At 37.4% G+C, this 22512-nt stretch overlaps 1 protein-coding gene across 1 annotated transcript in view; it reads right to left on the reverse strand.

Annotated features, from left to right (window-relative positions):
• Positions 1–22512, reverse strand: part of LOC122422125 — a 133683-nt gene that overhangs the window by 21852 nt on the left and 89319 nt on the right. Inside the window, exon 2 of the mRNA XM_043438389.1 lies at positions 18406–18499. Within this exon, the coding sequence (XP_043294324.1) occupies positions 18492–18499 (8 nt within the window). The 3' untranslated portion in view covers positions 18406–18491. The remainder of the gene's footprint in view (positions 1–18405; positions 18500–22512) is intronic.

The following is a 22512-nucleotide window of genomic DNA, read 5'->3' on the forward strand; positions in this document are numbered from 1 at the left end:
TCAAGAATTTATTTACAGGACAGCAGTGGAGAAATGGACACAGAGAATAGACTTATGGACATGGGGAGAGGGGAGGAGAGGGTGAGCTGTATGGAGAGAGTAACGTGGAAACTTCCATTACCATATGTAAACTAGATGGCCAATGGTAATTTGCTGTATGGTTCAGGAAACTCAAACACAGGCTCTGTATCAACCTAGAGGGGTGGGATAGGGAGGCAGATGGGAGGAAGTTTCAAAAGTGAGGGGCTATATGTATACATATGGCTGATTCATGTTGAGGTTTGACAGAAAACAGCAAAATTCTGTAAAGCAATTATCCTTCAATTAAAAAAATAATAATAAAAAAAGCAGAGATACTACTTTGAGGACAAAGGTCTGTCTAGTCAAGGCTATGGTTTTTCCAATAGTCATGTATGGATGTTAGAGTTGGACTATAAAGAAAGCTGATCATCGAAGAATTGGTGCTTTTGATCTGTGGTGTTGGAGAAGATTCTTCAGAGTCCCTTGGACTGCAAGGAGATCCAACCAGTCCATCCTAAAGGGAATAAGTCCTCAATATTCATTGGAAGGCTTGATGCTGAAGCTGAAACCCAGTACTTTGGCCACCTGATGTGAAGAACTGACTCCTTGGAAAAGACCCTGATGCTGGGAAAGATTGAAGGCAGGAGAAGGGGACAACAGAGGATGAGATGTTTGGATGTCATCACCGACTCGATGGACATGAGTTTGAGCAGTCTCCAGGAGTTGGTTATGGACAGGGAAGCCTGGTGTACTGCAGTCCATGGGGTCACAAATAGTCTGACATGATTGAGAGACTGAACTGAATACAGTATTGAACTCCAAAGCAAATATAAAATTCCATTGAAAAGTGGTTGAGTTTCAAAGTTTTGCAGCTTGGAAATATTTATTCACTACCTGAAATATTCATTGGTATTATTTAAATATTTTGTTTAATATTAAATTGCAAAATGAATCTTTACATTATGCTCTTTTATATATTATTGACTAAATGTGTGTAGTTTAAAATTATGACAATACCCCACCCAGTAAAACTGCAGTGTTTCTAGATGGTTATTCAGAAAACATCTATTTGAACTTGCCTATGATTTTTCTGAGCATGTGGCAAAGAGCAGGGAGCTAGCACTTTCTGTTACTTATACTCACTGGATTTTTCTGGGTTGATATATTTCTGGAACTTTAATATTACTCAAAATAAAGTGGAGAAAACAGAACAAGGAATTTGATTATTTCTGACTGGTGCTTAATCCCCACTGTTGATGGAAATCTGGCAATTGTAACATAGCAACAGGATCTGATGGCTTTGAATTTTAAGTTATTTTATAACTTAAAGGTGGATGTTTCAGTTTCTGTTCTGCTAATAACTGGGTACCTATAATTATCACTTTGTCCTGGTTTTTTAATGTGCGAAATTGGGTTATAATGTTGACCTTTTCTTTGTGTTTCTCTTTTTCAGAGTATTACTGTTTTCCAAATTTTTTATAGGGGAGTATCATGATGCATATAGTGTATCCGGATAAAATAAAAATATATAAATAAGAAAATCACCACAAAGGGAATATTGAAATGAGAGAAATAAAATGAAACTGGGAGTAGTTAAATGTTTGCCAAGAGATTCTGGGTGCCCATTGGATGTGGGCCATGATTTTGACTCTGTGTTCTCTAGCAGCCAACAAAAAAGAAAAATTTACATAATTTAGAGGGTCAATAAGATAAAGCTGATCATATCAATAGCCATACCAAAAAAAACCAACAAAAAAACAGTTGCACCAGAAGAACTATGCTCCCAGTAACTTCTCCACAGTAGATGCATTAGCACTTTCATAGGGCAATTTCTTATACAATTCTTCAAAATAGAACAATGAGAGCACACCAAAGTGTAATTTTGTGTGATCAATCTAGATGGGACTGGAACACTAAAATTCAGGCACCAACTTTCTGATGGAAGCACCTAGAGAGACATGGGAAGATTATACAACTTTTACGCAGTCTTTAATCAACCATGTTTCTTTCAAATGAGTCTTTGTTAAGAACTGGATCGCCTCTACAACACACTGCCAGTTACATTTCAAGTGTATTGCCAGTTAAGTTTCAGCAGAGCTGGCAAGGAGAAATGACATTCTCTTGTTCAAGCTGAGTTCAGCAAGGACGGTGCAAGAACAGAGAGCTGCCCTACCTATACATGCAGATGGGCTGAGGAGTCAGCTGTGGGCAGGACCAGGACCTCCTCATGGCCTGGAATGATGAATGATTGCTTAACAGAATAGAAAAAGAAATTAAAGTGAAATCATAAGTGAAGTAACAGACATTTAAATAGGTGAAGCCTAAAACAAAAAAATAGAAATAAGGTTTAATTTTAAGGTAAAAAAATTTATAAAGGCAAATATAATTTTTAAAATATGAAAAAAGCAATTAAATTAAGAAAATGAAAGTTGAAAATAAATAGATGTCAAAGAAGCTAGGTCTAAACACTAAAAAGTTAAGAAAAAGGTTATTAAGACTAAAAGTGGTTTTTAAGACCACAAAATGAAGTTCAATTATATTTATTAAAAATGTAGGAATAAGTTTTTAAGTTAAAAAATAAGAAGCAGAAAATCTAAAATACAAAAATAAAGAAAATAAATTAGAATAAAAATCAGGAGTAAACATCATACAAGTTATTAATAGTAAGTTTTAAGTCACTACTGAGGTGATGAACCAAAGAAGTCATTTTTAGTTCAGGCAGAAAACCCAGCCACGCTGTAGGCAGGCTGGCAGGAGGAGTCCTTAGATAAGAGAGGTGCTGGGTCGGAGATAACCTCCCACATTAAGTCATCGGAAGGTGTGTCCTTCCTGAAAGAGCAGAGCGATGCAAATTCTTTAGCCTATATTTTTAGTATAGAGTCTCACTCTTGTTAGAAACATTCAGAATTATGAACAAAACTGTGATAAACATTTGTGTATCTACATCTTTAACATACATTTTTACTTTTTAGGAAAAGTACTGAAAGTTTTGTTGATTAAAGTATGTACACATTTAAACAAATTTTTAATAATACATAGTGTCAATTTTTCCTCCTGTGGCTGATAGCAATTTATATATAAGTTAGCAGTGCATAAAACATTGATTTCACTTCCCCCTTGGCTAGCCCTGGTAATATACACTGTTTTCTTTGGTAATCTGATAGTTGAAAAATACCTTGTTTTAAATGGTATTTCTTTGCTATTGAGATTGAGTCAATTCTCATTAAAGGAAAATTTATTTATTCAGAACTTTTCCTTCATCTTTCCTCTGTCTGCTAATCTTGACATAAATATTAGAAAGCTTCTTGCAAGGTAGATAACTTAACTGGCAAATAACTTTGGAATAGTCAATACATACAAAACGTGTTTGTTCATATTCCTTTTGCTAAACAGGTCTTTCCCAAACTTCCTGATCTCAAATCTGGCTTGATTCCTAAGAAAATTAAAATAATGATTAATTAGTGACAATAGTTGTTTGAATTCCCAATGTTAGTTGGTAACATTGACTCTTACAAGGATCTAGCTAGTTTAACTATAATAAAAAATGAGGAATTTATCTGGTGGTCCAGTGGTTAAGACTCCCTGTTTCCAATGCAGGGGCCCCAAGTTTGACAGAGAGTAAAGAATCTCCCTTCAGTGTAGAAGACCTAGGTTCAATCCCTGGGTCAGGAAGATCCCCTAGAGAAGGGAATGGCAACCACTCCAGTATTCTTGCCTGGAGGATTCCAAGGACAGAGGAACCTGGTAGGCTGCAGTCCATGGGGTTGCAAAGAGCTGGACATGACTGCACGATTAACACCTTCACTTTCTTCACTTTCACAGGGAACTAGATACCATGTGTTGCAACTAAGAGTTCACATGCCACAACTAAAAAAGATCCCATGTGCTGCAAGGAGGATCAAGATCAGATCCCTTGTGCTGCAACCAGGACCTGGTGCAGCTAAATAAATTAAAAAAATAAAATATTAAACAAAGAGAGAGGCTACAAATTAAACTCAAACTGCTCTATAGAACAATCAAGAATAGTTGTTTTTATAATAATTGAGCTGTATTATCAATTTTGGGTTTTTTTGGTATTATCAGAACTTAAAAATTAAAACAAAGTGGCAAAATTAATATGATATTTAAATTGCAGACAATATATCATGCAATTCAAATTTTATTTTCTGAATAAAATTTATGAACCTACACATTTATATTCTTGTCTACTGCATGTTGAGTTTTCTTTGTTTGGCTTTTGAAATGTTTTCTCACCACCCATTTAGAGGATATTGAGTATTCAGAAGATAGGGGCAATAGCTTCTATATTCTAAGATCAGTGAATGAGAAAATATTAAAATATTTACATCCCTACAAAAACAGTTCCAATATTGAAAAAGGAAGACAGATGTTCTCACATTTTAAAATTAGATTTCAGATTGCAACATATATAACTACAGGAAAAGTTTTAAATTTCTTAGAGAAAATAGTAATTACAAAACAGTCAAAGTTTCTAAGTAGCTTATATGCTGGTGGCAATTGTTCAAAATGCATAAAATTGTTTGAAAGCCCTAATAAGTTTCAAGATTAAAATTTCATTAGATACTATTTTAGGGTTTTTTGCTTTGCTTTTAACAGAATTTGTTAAGAATAACTTTCAGAAGGCAAAGAGTCATTGCAGTGTAAATCTAAGACTTTAATTTTAGAAAAAATGTTTGACTAGTCGAGCATGAAAAACACTCCTAGCATCAAATGCCTGAAATAATTAGTTAAGTGTTAAAAAAAATGTTTTAAAAATCATTGCTAATGTGGTAGTAAATGAAGGAAAACCATCAGAGAGCAGAAGGGACAAGAAAACACAAATCCAGAGAATAAATGAGCACTGGAGTCATTGTTTGTCTAGAGAGAACCTAACAATAGTCAGTAACCCTGGGCCTGGATATTAAAGTCCCAGGCACCCAGGGAGGCTGGAGGCAAAGCATGGGTCTAAGTGTCGTAGAAGTCTGGGTCAGAGATAATTTCAAAAGTCTGAGATCCCACTTCCCCGAGGACAGCACCCTTAGTGACTGAACTTGAGGAGAAATCCCCCTTCCGAGGAAGATGTTGAGAGTATTTGCCAGTCTAGCCCATGTATGTGATTTTTACTATTTTATGATAGTTTAATATTTTGGGGCCTTGCTTATCTGGGAGAGACTGCCCTGCCCAGAGCTACCTAATTCCTAGAGTCAGCAAACTACATGACAGCATGCCTTTTATATGCAAACCAAATGATGCTGAGTCCATATCCTCAACCACCTCCTTTATGTAACTCTCACACACCAAGCTAAGGTTCCTTCTGCCCTAAATCACCCCAAGACCATGGATATTCATACTTCTGTATGACTTAAAATCCAAGCCACTAATTAAGTCAAAGTGATTCTGGACTGGTAGTGACCCCAAGAGCCCAGCAAAAGAACACGCAAATATTCTATGGGGAAGAACTTACAATACATTTTTCAAACATTTCTCTGAGTTCCAAAGAATATCATTTCCTAATAAAATGTCATTCAAAACATGAAGAAATAAGCCATAAGCAAAGTTAGCAGAAACAGAATGTTATGAACCATACTCGCAAAGCATGCAGATATTGAGATGTCAGGGGAGCGTGTAATTTCCTTGGTTCTGTCTTGCCATAGCAAAGATTTGAAATGGTGGATCAGTGTTACAGGTCAGTTACAGCTCAGTTTTATTTGGCAAGCAAAGGATGGTATACCCTCGAGGCGTGAGGGCAGGCTGACCCCAAAGGGGAGGCTTCAATCCATCTTGGCTCTCCCCTTTTATATGTTTGTCTCCTCTCCCTCTTCAGCCTGCCCTGTGCAAATTGGGCCAGCCCAGAAGGCTTGTTTGTTTCACCTGAAATTCTCACTCCAGTCCATGGATTTTCTTTTGCTTCATTTTTGCAGACTTTTCTCCTTCTTTGTGTTATAGCCACCACCATTTTGAGCCCCTTTTTCCTATTCTAACTGCCTAACACTGATAATCAGAAAAATATAAATAAATGAGTATTTTTTAATTCCTTAAAGAAAAAGAATGAATCAAAAACATAAACAGACCAAATTACTGTTGATAAAGAACAAAACAGAAGCTCTAAAAATTAAAATATAAAATTAGATTGAAAAACCTGATTGATGGGTAAAATACTACACTACACAATTGAAAAAAGAATCACAAAATGACACAAAGAAATAACCCAGGGTGCAGCAAAGAAAGAGAAGGAAATGAAAATATGTTTAAGAGAAGAAAGAGGAAAGAGTTCCCACATGCTCCTAATGATAGTTCCAGAATAATAAAATATAAAGATGGTGTAAAGAAACCATTTGAAGAGATAATTACCATTTCAGATACACCAATACCAAATTCAGGAAAACCAATGAATTTCAAAGAGGTAAATAAAGCCAAGAGAAGTTTGCTTCATTACCTCGTGTGGCTGGGGCGTCTATCCTAGCCTGTACTTCTCTTAGGGAGTGCTTGTAAAATAACTCTGTGTCTAACCTACACCCCAGTAATTGTGGGAAACAGGTATCTCTGCCACACCGCACAGTGGGAGTACAGGCTATGTCCCTTGCAGTTGTCTCACCTCATCTTGTCTTTTGCTCTTCTCTTCTCTTACCAGTTTTAAGTCGAGAAAACCAAGTACCCTGCTGGTTCGGTAGCTTAGAAAATTTCACAAGGTGGATGATTGTGGCGGAGTCACACTGAATTAATTCTCAGAGCCACACAATATTATGAGAGACAGCGCAAGGAGAGCTGGCAAAAGGGCAACTCTCTGAGAAAACCCTGAGTACATATTTATTGAGTTTCCCTCTTGGACAAGGGAGTCATATAGTAAGGCTTTGAAGATAAGGAAGTTTGTTCTGCACACAGAACACCTGCTGAGGCTGATGTATCGGTCGAGATATCTGTCGTAAGGGCATGAGAAAGAACACAGAAGGAAAGGGTAGGACAGAACAGTCTCCAGAAGACAGGGCCTTGAGAAAGTAACAACATTTATATTCCCACAGATGATCAGCAGCCATAATTTAGGGGAAAGGGTAAAGGTTCTGGCATCCTCAACATTGTAGGATGGGACAAAATAAGTGAAATACTCCTCCTCACCAATTGGAGGAGTATGGAAAACGGCTTCATCACCTCTGATTCCTTTAAAAGATGAATCCTAGTCTTCCTTCTTTTTATATAGTGCAGAGACCACAGGGAGGTGGAGGGGTGGGGTGCTGGGTGGTTCCAACTGAGCTGAAATAGTGCATCTCAGCCATCCTCTCTTCAAAGTGGTTGACTCTGCAGCTGATAGATTTTTGATTTTAGAATTTGATATTACTTGACATAATGTGGATTTGGACATTTATTCTAGGAAAATAGGAAAATATACTTGCCTCACTTGGCATTATACTGTGAACCTTAAGGCATTAATTCTGGGACAGTAATAAAGTTTTCCAGTGGTAGTCTACCAACACCATGTTATAACATCATAGCTTATCATCATTGACAAACATTGCCTTATCCATAAATCTGATTGTAAACATCATTGACAATCATTTAGTTCTCTGTACTGTATTAAAAATTAATGTTTGTAGTAAAACAATACACATTTTAAAATATGGACAACAGTAGCTGCTGATAACTTCAAACTATAAATAGCATTAGAAATACACTGTGAAGGTAAAGTCTGTACAGGTAAATATAGATAAGAAAGCTGTGTGGTTTGCTGAATTGTTCAGAATGAATAGTATATAGAGTTACTCAACCTGAGAAACTTTTAGGGTGCTAATTTCCTTTATAAATTCAATTTCACTCTTCCAAGAGACTTATTCTGAGTCCTAAACTATGTAACACTTGGAAAAAAAATTCATTTTCTATTCTCATTTCTATTCCCTCTATTCTTAATCATATTAGTATAGTATACAATAGCAAAAAGTTTGGCTATGTAAAACATGTTAATCTAGTCTCTACAAATAGTATAGAAAAAGGCAAGTTCTTTCTACCTAGAATATTCAGCCAAGGTATAATTAAATAAAAAGTTGATTCAAGACATTGTCTTCTCATCTGATGGTCAAAGATCAATTGAGTTTGTTTTTATTTAATATTTATTTCTTCATAAATTCTTAATGATTTTATACTAACTGTTATTTTCAGACTTTGGTCCTTCAAGAAAAACTCAAATCTCTGTCACACCTAACCTCTTTCAAAGCCATTATACTTCTTCAGGGGGGAAAAAAGATTAAGAAATCCTAACTCAAAGCTATGACAATAGTCTTACCCATTGATAAACTTCTCAGTAATTAAAAAGCAAAGAATAGGTGTGATGAACGAAGTTTGATTTTGATGTGATGCTCAGTATATATCTATGAATGAATTTAGCACACTTGTAGTTGATATAATTAGGAAAAATGACAGCTCTTGGAAACATAGCTAAGCTGACTCTTGCCTTCTGATGCAACATTAAGCTCTCTAAGGAGACTTGATCACACACATCTGCATTATATGAATGACTGTTGGCTAAATGAAATTTGGCAATGACTGGTCTTTCCCTATCATTTCCATATTCAGTTAAAATAAAGAACAATATTTTTCATAAATCCACAAAGCCACACTCCAAGGAAATAAATATTTTTTAAAATTTCATTTTATGGAAGAAATATATCTTTAGGATATACTATCAGAACTTCATTTTGGAAATGTCTTCTAATTATTAAAAACAAACATATGTGAAATGGTTCCCTTATTTATTGATCTTTTATAGTAATTAACTGGCTAAGATGCATAAGAAAAAAATAGGTCCTTCGACCTCTTTTCCAAACTACCAATTTAAAAGCCCTATCATTATAGAAAAGAACTAACTTTAAAATTTCTTAAGATGCATTCTTCAGTCTTGAATAGATTAGAGGAAAGGGCAGGACATTTTATTGACAAGAACTATTGTTTCTGATTGTCTCTTCTTTTTGAGAAAATTTTACTGTTGCATATGATTTGTTTCAACATGCTAAGAAAAACACTGTTATAAAGTTTCACTTTTGTAATCTATGTTTGCCCTTTTAACATTTTCATAATTTTGAATAAGCTCAAATATTATGCTTCACTATGTTATTTGTGAACATACTTTTTAATATTCCATATGTGTTAATGAAGCAAGCAGACACTTCTTGGGTCCTCTGGGGTCACTTCTTGCGTCTTGTAGTCACATGGAATAGTCTAATGTATGATTTAATGTCAACATTACGGTTTCTGATATTATTTGTCTGTAAATGTAATCCAGAACTTCCTGAAACATAGATGATTCTACCTCTTAGGATTGGAAAAATAAGAATAGGCTTGACATATCTTAAATGTTACCAAACACTAAGATCAGTTCAGTCAGTTCAGTTGCTCAGTCATGTCTGACTCTTTGTGACCCCATGGACTGTAGCACCCCAGGCTTCCCTGTCCATCGCCAACTCCTGGAGCTTGCTCAACTCATGTCCATCAAACCAAACTGATCACATGGATCACAGCCTTGTCTAACTCAATGAAACTATGAGCCGTGTTGTGTAGGGCCACCCAAGATGGACGGGTCATGGTGGACAGTTCTAACAATATGTGGTCCACTGCAGAAGGGAATGGCAAACCACTTCTGTATTCTTGCCTTGAGAACCCCATGAACAGTAGGAAACACTAAGATGCTTTCAGAAATATCTGAGGTAGTATAGGAAGACAAGAGGTTAGTTTGTGAGAGGGCTTCCAGGGGCCAGGATATCAATTTTAATGTCAAAAGGGAAATAAATGATTACAGTTGATTTGAGCATGTTAAGCAAGTTAAAGGAGATATGATTCTGCGATGAAACAAAAACTTTTTTTAATAAAAAGTTAAAAAGTGGTTGTAATTCTCATACATGGCTCCACTGCTTGCGCAAAAATGCAATATATTAACCTCAATTCCTTGAAACATACACTGAAGATTTTATAAACTATAGGCTTTTAAAATACAAAAGTTGATCCCTCTTTATTTTTTAATGAAGATAAAAATTTTGACACAGACATATGCAAAAGATGGGAAAGCTACCATGTTTTCAAGATGGGGAAATGCATTCAAACTAGTCAATAAAAATAAAATGTCAGCGAATCAAAAGAAAAGAGTATAGATTGACAAGACTGTGTTAAAAACAGCAAAAATAATAAGGAAACTGCAGAATGTTTGCATTTTAATAGCACAGAAGTGAGGCCAACCAAGAACACAGAGGGAATTTGTCCAGGTAGCGTAGGTTTTAAGGAGACAAACGGTGCTTTTAGGTTGCCCTGGCAACAGGTGCGTCTTCTTACGCAAAGACATTATAATGAGAAAACCACATGAACACGAAGTAAGTTACAAATAGAGGTGGCCCTATCTTTCTTGGAGGTAGGTTTGGAAATGAGCTTGGAATGGGTGTACGCCATCAACTAACGATGAAGTCATGAGACTGAAGATTTGAATGATATCCCAGAGTGAGAAGTTGTATGCTCACAAGCTTCTGAGGATGGCCCAAACCTCTTGTTCTTTTTTCTACTGATTTCAGTTGAAGTCAGGGAAAATAAATAATGTACACACATAAGCACTTCATTAGAATCACTGCTGGGAAGGAAACTTGGACTGGGAAATGCGGGAGATCATTTTTCTGGTGGTCTGTGTAAGGTGGTTTTGGACCCAAACGACTGTAGCAGTCTGGGCTCTGGGTGACTCTAATTAACACACCAGGTCAGGAAATACCCCCCACATGCAGTGTTTCACTTCTGTTAGATTTATTTTAATAACGGAAACACAGTGTTTCTCGAGTCTGCCATGCTGCACTGACAGCAGCATGAATTGCTAGAAAGTTCTTGCTTATATTGAGCCAAAAGTTTCTTGTTGGTTATTCCAGTCTGTTAGTCCTATATATGCAGTTTTTAAAACATTTTAATCTAGTTATGAGTTCCAATGAGTTTAAACTGTCTCTCATAATAGTTTAGCAATGATATGCCTCCTAGTAATCCTTTTCTGTTAGTAACCCTAATGAATAAGAATGCATGCCCTGTCCAAATGGTCTAAGAGAATACAGCTTTCCTACAGACTTCTCATGTTTCTCATCTTGCAAAAAAACAAAATTAAAGACCTGGATCTGAGTAATAAAATTTTTGCATTTCTTGTTTTTTCTCTGTAGAGGATATATATATCAGTAATGTGAAGCTTCCAGATAGCTAGTTTTCTTCTACTTATGTATCAGGATTGGGTTTCTGATTCAGAGAAAGGCAGGAAAATAAATAAAGTGAAGTTATTACTGTTTTTATGAAATAGGCATTTTCTCTCTTTTCACACACAATTATAGAAAGCTCATTCAGTAACACTGGTTAAATTTTTGATTCCTGGAGAATTTTTAAGATGACACATATTGTGAATGCGAGAACTAGGTGAAGGGTTTTAGTGTGGCAAATTCAATTGTACTGCTCATTATTTATATCCTTCACAAATCTTGAAGGATATGTCAAAGTTTTAAAAAGAGATATTAAATAATAATAGTAAGAATATCAGTAGTACATATGTAAGATAAAAGGATAAAACACTTGAACAATAGCTGAAATCTATTTGTTCAAGTTTCTTCACTTCTTCAAGTGGAGATAATAGACTCTAGAAGTCAGATATCAGAAATTTATATCTTGCATGGAAATAGTCCACAATTTTTTTTTTTTAGTGTAAGAGAAAAGGCACGTAATGATAAGGAAAATCTTCAAGGATATACTTGGCAGTATTTCATGAGCATGGACAACATCAAAATCAACTAATGAAATGGTTCAGCTCAGTGACTGGCAGCTTAAAAAGACATTTTAAAGACAAATGTCAAAAGAGAAAGATGATATAAAGAGCAAATAAATTATGAAGTAAATTAGTATGAATTATAAGGAAATTAGAATATTTCCATATTGACAAAAATCCCAACATTTATTTAGAATTTTAAGGGAAACAAAATAATTTGTGGTAGAAAAAATATTCAAATGATGTTTAGAGGGAAAAGGAGGATTACAATGTATTAATAATATGAAATTTATTGAAACTATAACTTCATTTTTAATAGGAAGGGTTGGGTGAAATTTGGAGGCAGGATTAGGTAACTCATGAAATAGTTACAGTTTCTTTAAAATTGTTAGTCATAATTTAGACTGTGTTAATTGTTTAAATTGTGTTAGTCACAATTTACAATAATTCAAAATATATTCTGCTGAAACTATCCTTTAACACAACCTGTTAGGTAATTGACAAATGCATCAATTCTGAAAGTGAATAGGAGATAATTTAATAGACTACTTCATGATGGAAAGAATTAATGTAATTTAATAGAAAAATGGTAATTCATCTTTTTCTTCATAACTATTTAAATCTTACATTAATTTTACTTACAAAACTGAACATAAATATAAAAATATTGGCAATTTAGGCAAGCAGACAGAAATAATACAAATATTTAACAATTCATAATCTATAAAGCAGAGACTTGCTTATTGTTTTATTATGCAGGGTAATAATGTGAATCCACTTAAAATTAGTTATAATTTTATATAACTGTCAGTATATGCCCTTTCCACTAGGAAATACAAGACAAATTTTTGAGCTGCAAACACATTTCCTCATTTAATGGCCAGTAATTGCTGTAATTAGTTCTGGAACCATAATTCAAGCAAACATTATACGATTATAATTAAATATAGAAATACACACACAAAGATAGTTGTGAATCTGGTACTAGTAAATAAAGTTATCTTTGTTGAAATATTATCACTACCTTGACTGTAGGTAAAAATGCAAATTTCAATCAGTAGTCTTGTCCACTCTCAGATTAGGTTGGAACATAAATGGCAATTTGGAATAGACTATCCTAAACATGAAAATTTGCTCAAAGACTTTCTTTAAAGATAGGTGCTCAGAACTAACAGGAGTTAACATTAAATTTCAACAAGTGGGTTTGTTTAGTTTTTTAGAGATACTAAATATATTATATTTATTGAAAGGGGGGGAAGGTTAGGAAAGTATGAGAAAGAGGAGAGCCAAAGGGGAGTAGGAGACAGACAAATAGGCAGAGGAAAACGGGCTGTGGTGGAGTGGGGCAGGGCAGAGAAACAGAAGGGTAGTCACTGCAGAGATAACAATATGGAGAGATCGGAGGAGTATTCTAGATTTCTCAGTAGTGCAACATACAATCAGAAAGTCATATTTGCATGTCTGCATGCCTTTTTATTTCAGTTTATATGTATTAGCAATTTTGGTTAGAATTGAATTTTAATTATGATGATTAGACATAGATCAATTGTGAGTGAAATGTATATACAGATTTAACTGTAGTTACCATTCAATATAAAGTAAAGAATCTGCCAGCGATGCAGAAGACCTGGGTTCAATCCCTGGGTCGCAAGATCCTCTGGAGAAGGGAATGGCTACCCACTCCAGTATTCCTTCCTGGAGAATTCCATGGGCAGAGCAGCCTGGTGGGCTACAGTCCATAGGGTTGTAAAGAGTTGGACATGACTGAATGACTAACACTTTCAACATTCAATAAATCATTCACATTGTGTCACTTCCCTTCTCCAGTGGGGGATCTTCCTGACCCAGGGACCGAACCCAGGTCTCTTGCATAGCAGGCAGATTCTTTACCATCTGAGCCACCAGGAAAGCCCAGTTTTAAAGGATTTGACTCAAATAACTAAAAATTAGTTACATATGGCTTCAACCAGTTGAAGGAACCCTGTTGGCATGACACTTGGTGGCAGCCCTCTATAAACTGTAATGGGTAAGATGTTTATTTAGGTTCCACAAATTTCCACGTGTTGGTTAACATGGTAGAAAAATGATTAAAATATCAAGTGATTATATTAGGGCTTTTTTGTTTTGTGTTCAATATTAAGTAAATACTACAGTGTTCAAAATGCTTTGCTAGGTATGTATTGGTTTGATCACTAGTTTGGGGTAAATATCCAGGAGTGGAGTTGCTGCATCATAAGGTAAGTGCATAGTAGACACTCCTACTGTCAACCGAAAGAAAATAATGCAAGAAGCTGCAGATAAGGAAATGGTTTATTTAGGGTCTTAACCAAATTGTAAACAATCCCCTATGTCCGCATCTTTTGATGTAAACAACTTTTGCTTTAGTGTCTCGGGGCCTCCCCTGAGTCTCAAAAGCTGGTTCCAGAGTTAATAATTAGGAATGTAAACATGTGGAAACAGAGACTAGCTGCTGGGCTGGGAAACTGGTACCAAGTGGGACTAGAAATCAGCCACATCACAGAGTTACCAAACTCCTACTTCCTCAGAGATATAGATAAAGGTCTGACACGCATTCCTAAACTGTCTTTACAGAAACCAGATCCCCACCAGATGAAAACTGCTGACCAAAATCACGTAGACCCCAGTTCAGTTAAAACCAGAAGACTGACAATGCTAGAAATTTCACCTTGATGTCAACTAATCCTAGAATTGAGCACAAGCCGATTAGGCAGCCTGCAGCCTCCTCCCTCACACTGCCTTTGAAAACCCTCTCCTGAAAACCATTGTCTAGAGTTTGGGTCTTTTGAGCATGAACTGCCCATTTTCCTTGCTTCAGTTTAGTTCAGTTCAGTCACTCAGTTGGGTCCGACTCTTTGCGACCCCATGAATTGCAGCATGCCAGGCTTCCCTGTCCATTACCAACTCCTGGAGTTTACTCAGACTCATGTCCATCGAGTCTGTGATGCCATCCAGCCATCTCATCCTCTGTCGTCCCCTTCTCCTCCTGCACCCAATCCCTCCCAGCATTAGGGTCTTTTCCAATGAGCCAACTCTTCGCATGAGGTGGCCAAAGTATTGGAGTTTCAGCGTCAGCATCAGTCCTTCCAATGAACACCCAGGACTGATCTCCTTTACGATGGACTGGTTGGATCTCCTTGCAGTCCAAGGGACTCTCAAGAGTCTTCCTCAACACCACAGTTCAAAAGCATCAGTTTTTCAGTGCTCAGCTTTCTTCACAGTCAAACTCTCACATCCATACATGACCACTGGAAAAACCATAGCCTTGACTAGATGGACCTTTGTTGGCAAAATAATGTCTCTGCTTTTTAATATGCTCTCTAGGTTGGTCATAACTTTCCTTCCAAGGAGTAAGTGTCTTTTAATTTCATGGCTGCAGTCACCATCTACAGTGATTTTGGAGCCCAAAAAAATAAAATCTGACACTGTTTTCACTGTTTCCCCATCTATCTGCCATGAAGTGATGCGACCAGATGCCATGATCTTAGTTTTTTGAATGTTGAGCTTTAAGCCAACCTTTTCACTCTCCTCTTTCACTTTCATCAAGAGGCTTTTTAGTTCCTCTTCACTTTCTGCCATAAGGGAGGTGTCATCTGCATATCTGAGGTTATTGATATTTCTTCCGGCAATCTTGATTCCAGCTTGTGCTTCTTCCAGCCCAGCGTTTCTCATGATGTACTCTGCATATAAGTTAAATAAGCAGGGTGACAATAGACAGCCTTGATGTGCTCCTTTTCTTATTTGGAACCAGTCTGTTGTTCCCTGTCCAGTTCTAACTGTTGCTTCCTGACCTGCATACAGGTTTCTCAAGAGGCAGGTAAGGTGGTCTGCTATTCCCATCTCTTTCAGAATTTTCCACAGTTTATTGTGATCCTCACAGTCGAAGGCTTTGGCATAGTCAATAAAGCAGAAATAGATGTTTTTCTGGAGCTCTCTTGGTGCCCTACAGATAAATTATACTTTTCTTCACCACAACCCAGTGTCAGTAGGTTGGCTTTGCTGCACTTAAGATGAGTGGACCCAAGTCTGGGTTTAGCAACATTAAGAACTGCAGTTTGGGAGACGCAGAATCTGGTAACCTGAAGGAAGGCAACCGGTGCAGTCACTCTAGTCAGTAATGAAAATGACAACGACTGATCTCTGCTCTGGAAGCTTCATGGTTGCTTTCTGGATAACAATGAAGAAATATAGGGAGTAAAAATGTGTCACTTTTGCTGACAAGGATGGGTTCCTGTTTGAAATGTGATTTGCTGGGAGAGATGGAGCAGATCCCCATAGACTGACAGGATTTGAGAGAAGGCCACAGAAACCAGTAGCCGGCACGCTGAAAGGATTGAAAGACATTTGCTGCCCAAGGACCGGGAGGTAGGATTGAAACAAACAATCCAAATGGTGCTTTTGGTTTTACTCTCTCTTCCCGACAAGGGAGGGCTTCCCAGGTGGCTCAGTGGTAAAGAGTCCGCCTGCCAATGCAGGAGATGCAGGGTTGATCCCTGAGTTAGGAAGATCCTCTGGAGATGACCGGCCACTCCAGTATTCTTGTCTGAAAAATCCCATGGAGGGAGGAACCTGGCAGGCTACAATCCATGGGGTTGCAAACAGTCAGATGTAACCTAGCAACAATAACTGGCTGCCTTAAGGTTTAGGGGTGGTGCTCGGGGCTTCTTGTCACCAGAGGATGGGGGCAGCTCTACACACGCATCCCTTTATGCCAGGAAACGCAGGATGGGACGGATTCAGATAATAATCTTTTGGACACAGGCATCTATGTGCCTAGTTCCAGGGCAGGAAAGGGTGTGGGACTCAGAGATGGATGATAAAAAGCACCAAGAATGTAACATGTGGAGCCATGGTTCTAGGTGAAAGGACAGGAAGAAACAGTCCGGCCACAGTCCAGTGCTGGGAAGTACGCAAGTGGGGAGTCCGAGAAAAAAAAGAGGGAAGAACCTCTCCACTTATCCTCCCCACCTGCCCAGTCACTGCAAACTCCTCCAGCAGGGAGATCATAGCTTCCTGGTGTCTGTGACTGTAACCTTTGAAATGCTAAGTTAACTCTTACAGCTCTGAACAAAAATTTAAGAGGAGAAAAACAAATTTAATACAAAGGCTATATTTTATTTTTATATATACATGGGCACATTCCCAGGAAAATGAAGACCCAAAGAAGCAATTAGAGCTGGATGCTTATGTCTTAGGTTGGACAAAGGATAGTAAACTGTGAGGACAGGACAAGGCAAAGGGGTTTGGACTAGCGTGGTGATTTGTGGAAATGTGACTAGGAAGATGAGGGTTAGTTTAACAAGCTCATTTGTACAGATTTCTCGCAGCCTTAATTTCCCATCTCTCATGATAAGAATGTCTTCTTTCCTGCTGATACAGAGAAGATGCCTTTCACCTGAGATTTTTGTCTCCTCCTTTCCAGAATTAAAAAGGAAGATCAAAGTGTCCTGCTTGATCTGCTGCTTTTAAAGAGACTTTAAGTCAAAATACTAACATTCCAATGAGGCGTGTTTTGGGATGACCTGGTCTGAACAGCTACATTTTGTTGCTGTTAAGTCTGAATGAGTAGTAGATAATGTGGGTGTTATATGAGATAATTCCCTACCTTCTAGGTGCTAGAGGGGATGGATTATTCCAATCAGGAAAACCTTAAAATAGAGGGATGTTAGTGGGACCATATTCGAAACAAAATGAGTCTATGACTAACGAGTTTTGCCACCATTTTTGTTGAAAACAAGCCTCTGGAAGTTCTGGTGGTGGTGACACAAGAAGATAGTTTCAGATAATTAAGTAAAATCAAAGTTTTGCTTTATTTTTGTAACCTTGGTTATAAAAACATTCTTTCCCACAGTTGTTTAGAATTTAGATCTTCAGCTGAAAGTACTCCCCAGTCATTCACAACTCTTAAGGCTGAAGAGACTTTAATTCTTAAAGTATTGTTTCCAGAGAAATTAATATGTCATGTTGAAAATTGTCTTTGGATGTTTATTCTGAATGATAAATTTTATTTCTATTTGATTCATTAGATAAGATACTACAGGCTTCCCTGGTGGCTCAGATGGTAAAGAATCTACCCTGCAGTGTGGGAGACTGGGGTTCAATCCCTGGGTCAGGAAGATCCCCTGGAAAAGGGAATGGCAACCCACTCCAGTATTCTTGCTTGGAAAATTCCATGGATAGAAGAGCCTGGTGGGTATGGTTCATGGGGCTCAAGAGTCAGAAACCACTGAGCGACTAACACTTTCACTTTATTCCACTTATTAGTGGAGAAAGTTAAGGATTAACAGCTAAAGGATTTCTGCAAAGAGTGAGTACATAGATATTTTAAATGAGCATTTGTTATTTTCTCACACCTTTTCAGTTTTTAAGATTGATTTTACTCAAAGTTGCATAACCCAATTGAAAAAGAATAGTATAGGATTGTAGAAAGTTTGAGAGGGGAAGGAAATTTCTAATCACAGATATAAAATGGAAAGGTAAGGAAATGTGTTCAAGTTTGCCTAAGTCCCAAGGACAACACTGGCTGTTGTGTGTTTCATATTTTCATATCTAATCAGTGAATCAATGGACTTCACAGAGATGCTACAACCAATAAAATACTTAAGAAATCTTACCTTTAAAGAAGCACAATTCTCCTCCTGCCAAACTGGAGAGTTTCTTAATAAGATACCCAAGGATGTGAGATATAGTCCATTTTGCTTCACAATTCTATGAAGAAACAAAGGTTTATTCACTATTTATATTTTCTCTTTTATGACTTGCTACAAAAATTATTCATACTTTAAGTTGCCACTTCTCCTTTCTGAAAACTCTCATTTAAACTACTGTATTCTGTTATATTCAAAGTAGTGTTACAATAATTATGTTCTACCCTGTTAGATAATTAAAGATAAAATTTACTCTCAATTTTGTGTGATTTTTTGCTTGGTTTTTGCTGTATCATTGTGTTCCTGTAACTATACATTATCAAGTTAGTTTTCTCTAACGCTAGACATTTTTGCATTTTACATCATTGCTATTATTGTGAGGAATGGTATTAGAGTATTAGGGATGACTAGTTCTGTTTTTCAACAGTGAAATTCCTACACAACAATGGAAGTGGAAACTCAAGCAAATGTAGTTCACGTGGATTTTTGTGATTATTTTATCACTTTCCTCAAAAAAACAGATCTATATTGAATGTTGACTAGGAGCCAGGCATTGTTTTACATACTGGCCATACAGAAGGAGAGGAGACATAAGCTACTTTTCTAAAGAAGCTTATAATCTAGTGGGAGGAGCTAGAGAAGCAATAAAATGTGTAAGTAAAGTATGAAATATACTAAAGGGTGATGAGTCTATGCTGAAAGATCAAGGAGGGGAAGAGAGTGGAGGAGAGGAGGGTGTTTTTTTATTTGACTGATGGCTGTGTCTCCTAGGAGAATAGACATACCCTACCTGAAGACATCTAGTGGAGGTGATGAAATTCCAGTTGGGCTATTTCACATCCTGAAAGATGATGCTGTGAAAGTGCTGCACTCAATATGCCAGAAAATTTGGAAAACTCAGCAGTGGCCACAGGACTGGAAAAGGTCAGTTTTCATTCCAATCCCTAAGAAAGGCAATCCCAAAGAATGCTCAAACTACCGCACAATTGCACTCATCTCACACACTAGCAAAGTAATGCTCAAAATGCTCCAAGCCAGGCTTCAGCAATACATGAGCCGTGAACTTCAGATGTTCAAGCTGGTTTTAGAAAAGACAGAGGAACCAGAGATCAAATTGCCAACATCTGCTGGATCATCGAAAAAGCAAGAGAGTTTCAGAAAAACATCTATTTCTGCTTTATTGACTATGCTAAAGCCTTCGACTGTGTGGATCACAATAAACTGTGGAAAATTCTGAAAGAGATGGGAATAATAGACCACCTGACCTGTGGGTCTTGAGAAACCTGTATGCAGGTCAGGAAGCAACAGTTAGAACTGGACAGGGAACAACAGACTGGTTCCAAATAGGAAAAGGAGTACGTCAAGGCTGTATATTGTCCCCCTGCTTATTTAACTTATATGCAGAGTACATCATGAGAAACCCTGGACTGGAGGAAGCACAAGCTGGAATCAAGATTGCCGGAAGAAATATCAATAACCTCAGATATGCAGATGACACCACCCTTATGGCAGAAAGTGAAGAGGAACTAAAAAGCCTCTTGATGAAAGTGAAAGAGGAGAGTGAAAAAGTTGGTTTAAAGCTCAACATTCAGAAAACAAAGATCATGGCATTTGGTCCCATCACCACATGGGAAATAGATGGGGAGACAGTGGAAACAGTGTCAGACTTTATTTTTTGGGGCTCCAAAATCACTGTAGATGGTGATTGCAGCCATGAAATTAAAAGACACTTACTCCTTGGAAGGAAAGTTATGACCAACCTAGAGAGCATATTAAAAAGCAGAGACATTACTTTGCCAACAAAGGTCCATCTGGTCAAGGCTATGGTTTTTCCAGTGGTCATGTATGGATGTGAGAGTTTGACTGTGAAGAAAGCTGAGCACTGAAAAACTGATGCTTTTGAACTGTGGTGTTGAGGAAGACTCTTGAGAGTCCCTTGGACTGCAAGGAGATCCAACCAGTCCATCGTAAAGGAGATCAGTCCTGGGTGTTCATTGGAAGGACTGATGCTGAAGCTGAAACTCCAATACTTTGGCCACCTTTGCGAAGAGTTGACTCATTGGAAAAGACCCTGATGCTGGGAGGGATTGGGTGCAGGAGGAGAAGGGGACGACAGAGGATGAGATGGCTGGGTGGCATCACCGACTCGATGGGCATGAGTTTGAATGGACTCTGGGAGTTGGTGATGGACAGGGAGGCCTGGCGTGCTGCGATTCATGGGGTCGCAGAGAGTTGGACACGACTGAGCGACTGAACTGAACTGACTGAACTGACCTGAAGACAAGGGCTCTGTCCTGGGTTGCTTGTCACCATATCCCAGTGTGTATCATTAGATGTGGCACTTACCAAGTGTTGAATAAATGGATGGATAAACCTGGTGTTAAATAATTCCTCCCCCTATCCTGATCTACTCTTTCTTTTTCACACTACTTTATATAGAGTGTAATTTACTTATTAGTTATGTTTATTGTTTATTATCTGCATTGCTGGGCTAGACAGTCACCTGCACAAGCAATAAGAATTTTTATTCATTTTGTTCACTGATGAATCTCAAGCACCAAGAATATTCCCTAACAAGCAGGCAGTAGGATTTAATAAATACTTGTTGCATGAATGAATTTTAATAAGTGATTTCACTAAAAGGAAACAATGAAGTTATTAACTTCTGACACAAGAATTTTGTTTGCTACTTTTAGCAAGCCAGTTTATTCCTGCCAATAACACACATTCTGATGGCTACTGACAAATTCACAATGTCTGTACCCAAGGATCCTAGGAATAAAATGCTTAAGAAACTAAACCTGATGCCAAATTCATTTACCTTGGAATATCAAATGCTACAATGTACTATCTACTCATTCAACTGTCAAAGGGACAGCTTCTCTTCTATTCTTAAGATTTTTAAAAGGGAAAAGTGAGAGAAAAGTATGTAAATGAAACAGGACTTAGCCCTGGTGTGGATTCTTTCAATGATTGAAATTTACCAGAGTTTTTTTCTTTTGAATAAAATGATTTAGAGCCTTTCCTATACAAGACCCATAAGCCTCACCCACCATTTATTTTCTGACAAAGCTAGGGGGATACTTATATTTCAATCCAGGAGTTTCCTTTGTTATCCTAATAAAAGGATCAGAGGTTTTAAAGAGGTGCCATTTACACTTGGAAAAGCCACAGGCAACACTAGAAATACAATCTGAGAACCAGAGTTCAGGAAAATGACACCTGAAAATAAATGCCCCATATGAACATAGTTTTAATGCTTATGGCGTAGAAGTCAAGCGCACAGTGTTTTTCTCCCTGGATATCCTGAAACACCCAGTGATTTGCTGAAGCATTTTGGAAACATTTCTGTTCATTATTTATACATGACTGCTATATTAAATTTTAGTTTCTTAAGGGCAAGACATAGACTTCTACATCACAGCCTGCCCAGAGTCACGTGTGGGGGATGGGTGCTCTCTTAAAAACAGTGAACTTGTGGAATCCAGAAAAATGGTAGAGATGATAAAGAATATGTGGATACCAAGGGGGAAAGGGCAGAGTGGGAGGAATTCGGGGACTGGGATTGACATGCACACACTATTGATCCTATGTTAAAACAGGTAACTAATGAGAACATCCTGTATAGCACAGGGAATTCTATTTAATGCACTGTGGCGACCTGAACCAAAACGAAGTCCAAAAGGGAGGGGATATGTGTGGATGATTCACTGCTGTAGGGTAGAAACCTACCACAACATTTTAAAGCAGCTACACTCCAGTAAAAATTAGTTAAAAAAAGAGTGAACATCCTTGAAATCATTTCCAGGTAGAAAACTGTGGGTTATTTTCATTGAGAAAGTATGGTCATTTATAGAGAATTTAAAATCCCACCATATTACATAATACCCACTGGGCTCAAATGTGAGCAATTTTTATGATCCTAATTTGCCTCTGTGCGCCTTTATATCTTGCTCGGGACTTCTAGAAGATTCTATGCTTACACTAAAAATTTCCAAAGTCTGTTTCATACTTTGCCTAGTCCTGTGTAAGTTGCTATAGCCAAGGGTTTTATGGCGAAGTAAATTAGAAAAC

The sequence above is a fragment of the Cervus canadensis genome, chromosome 19 (assembly GCF_019320065.1).
Source record: "Cervus canadensis isolate Bull #8, Minnesota chromosome 19, ASM1932006v1, whole genome shotgun sequence".
Classification (NCBI taxonomy): Eukaryota; Metazoa; Chordata; class Mammalia; order Artiodactyla; family Cervidae; genus Cervus; species Cervus canadensis.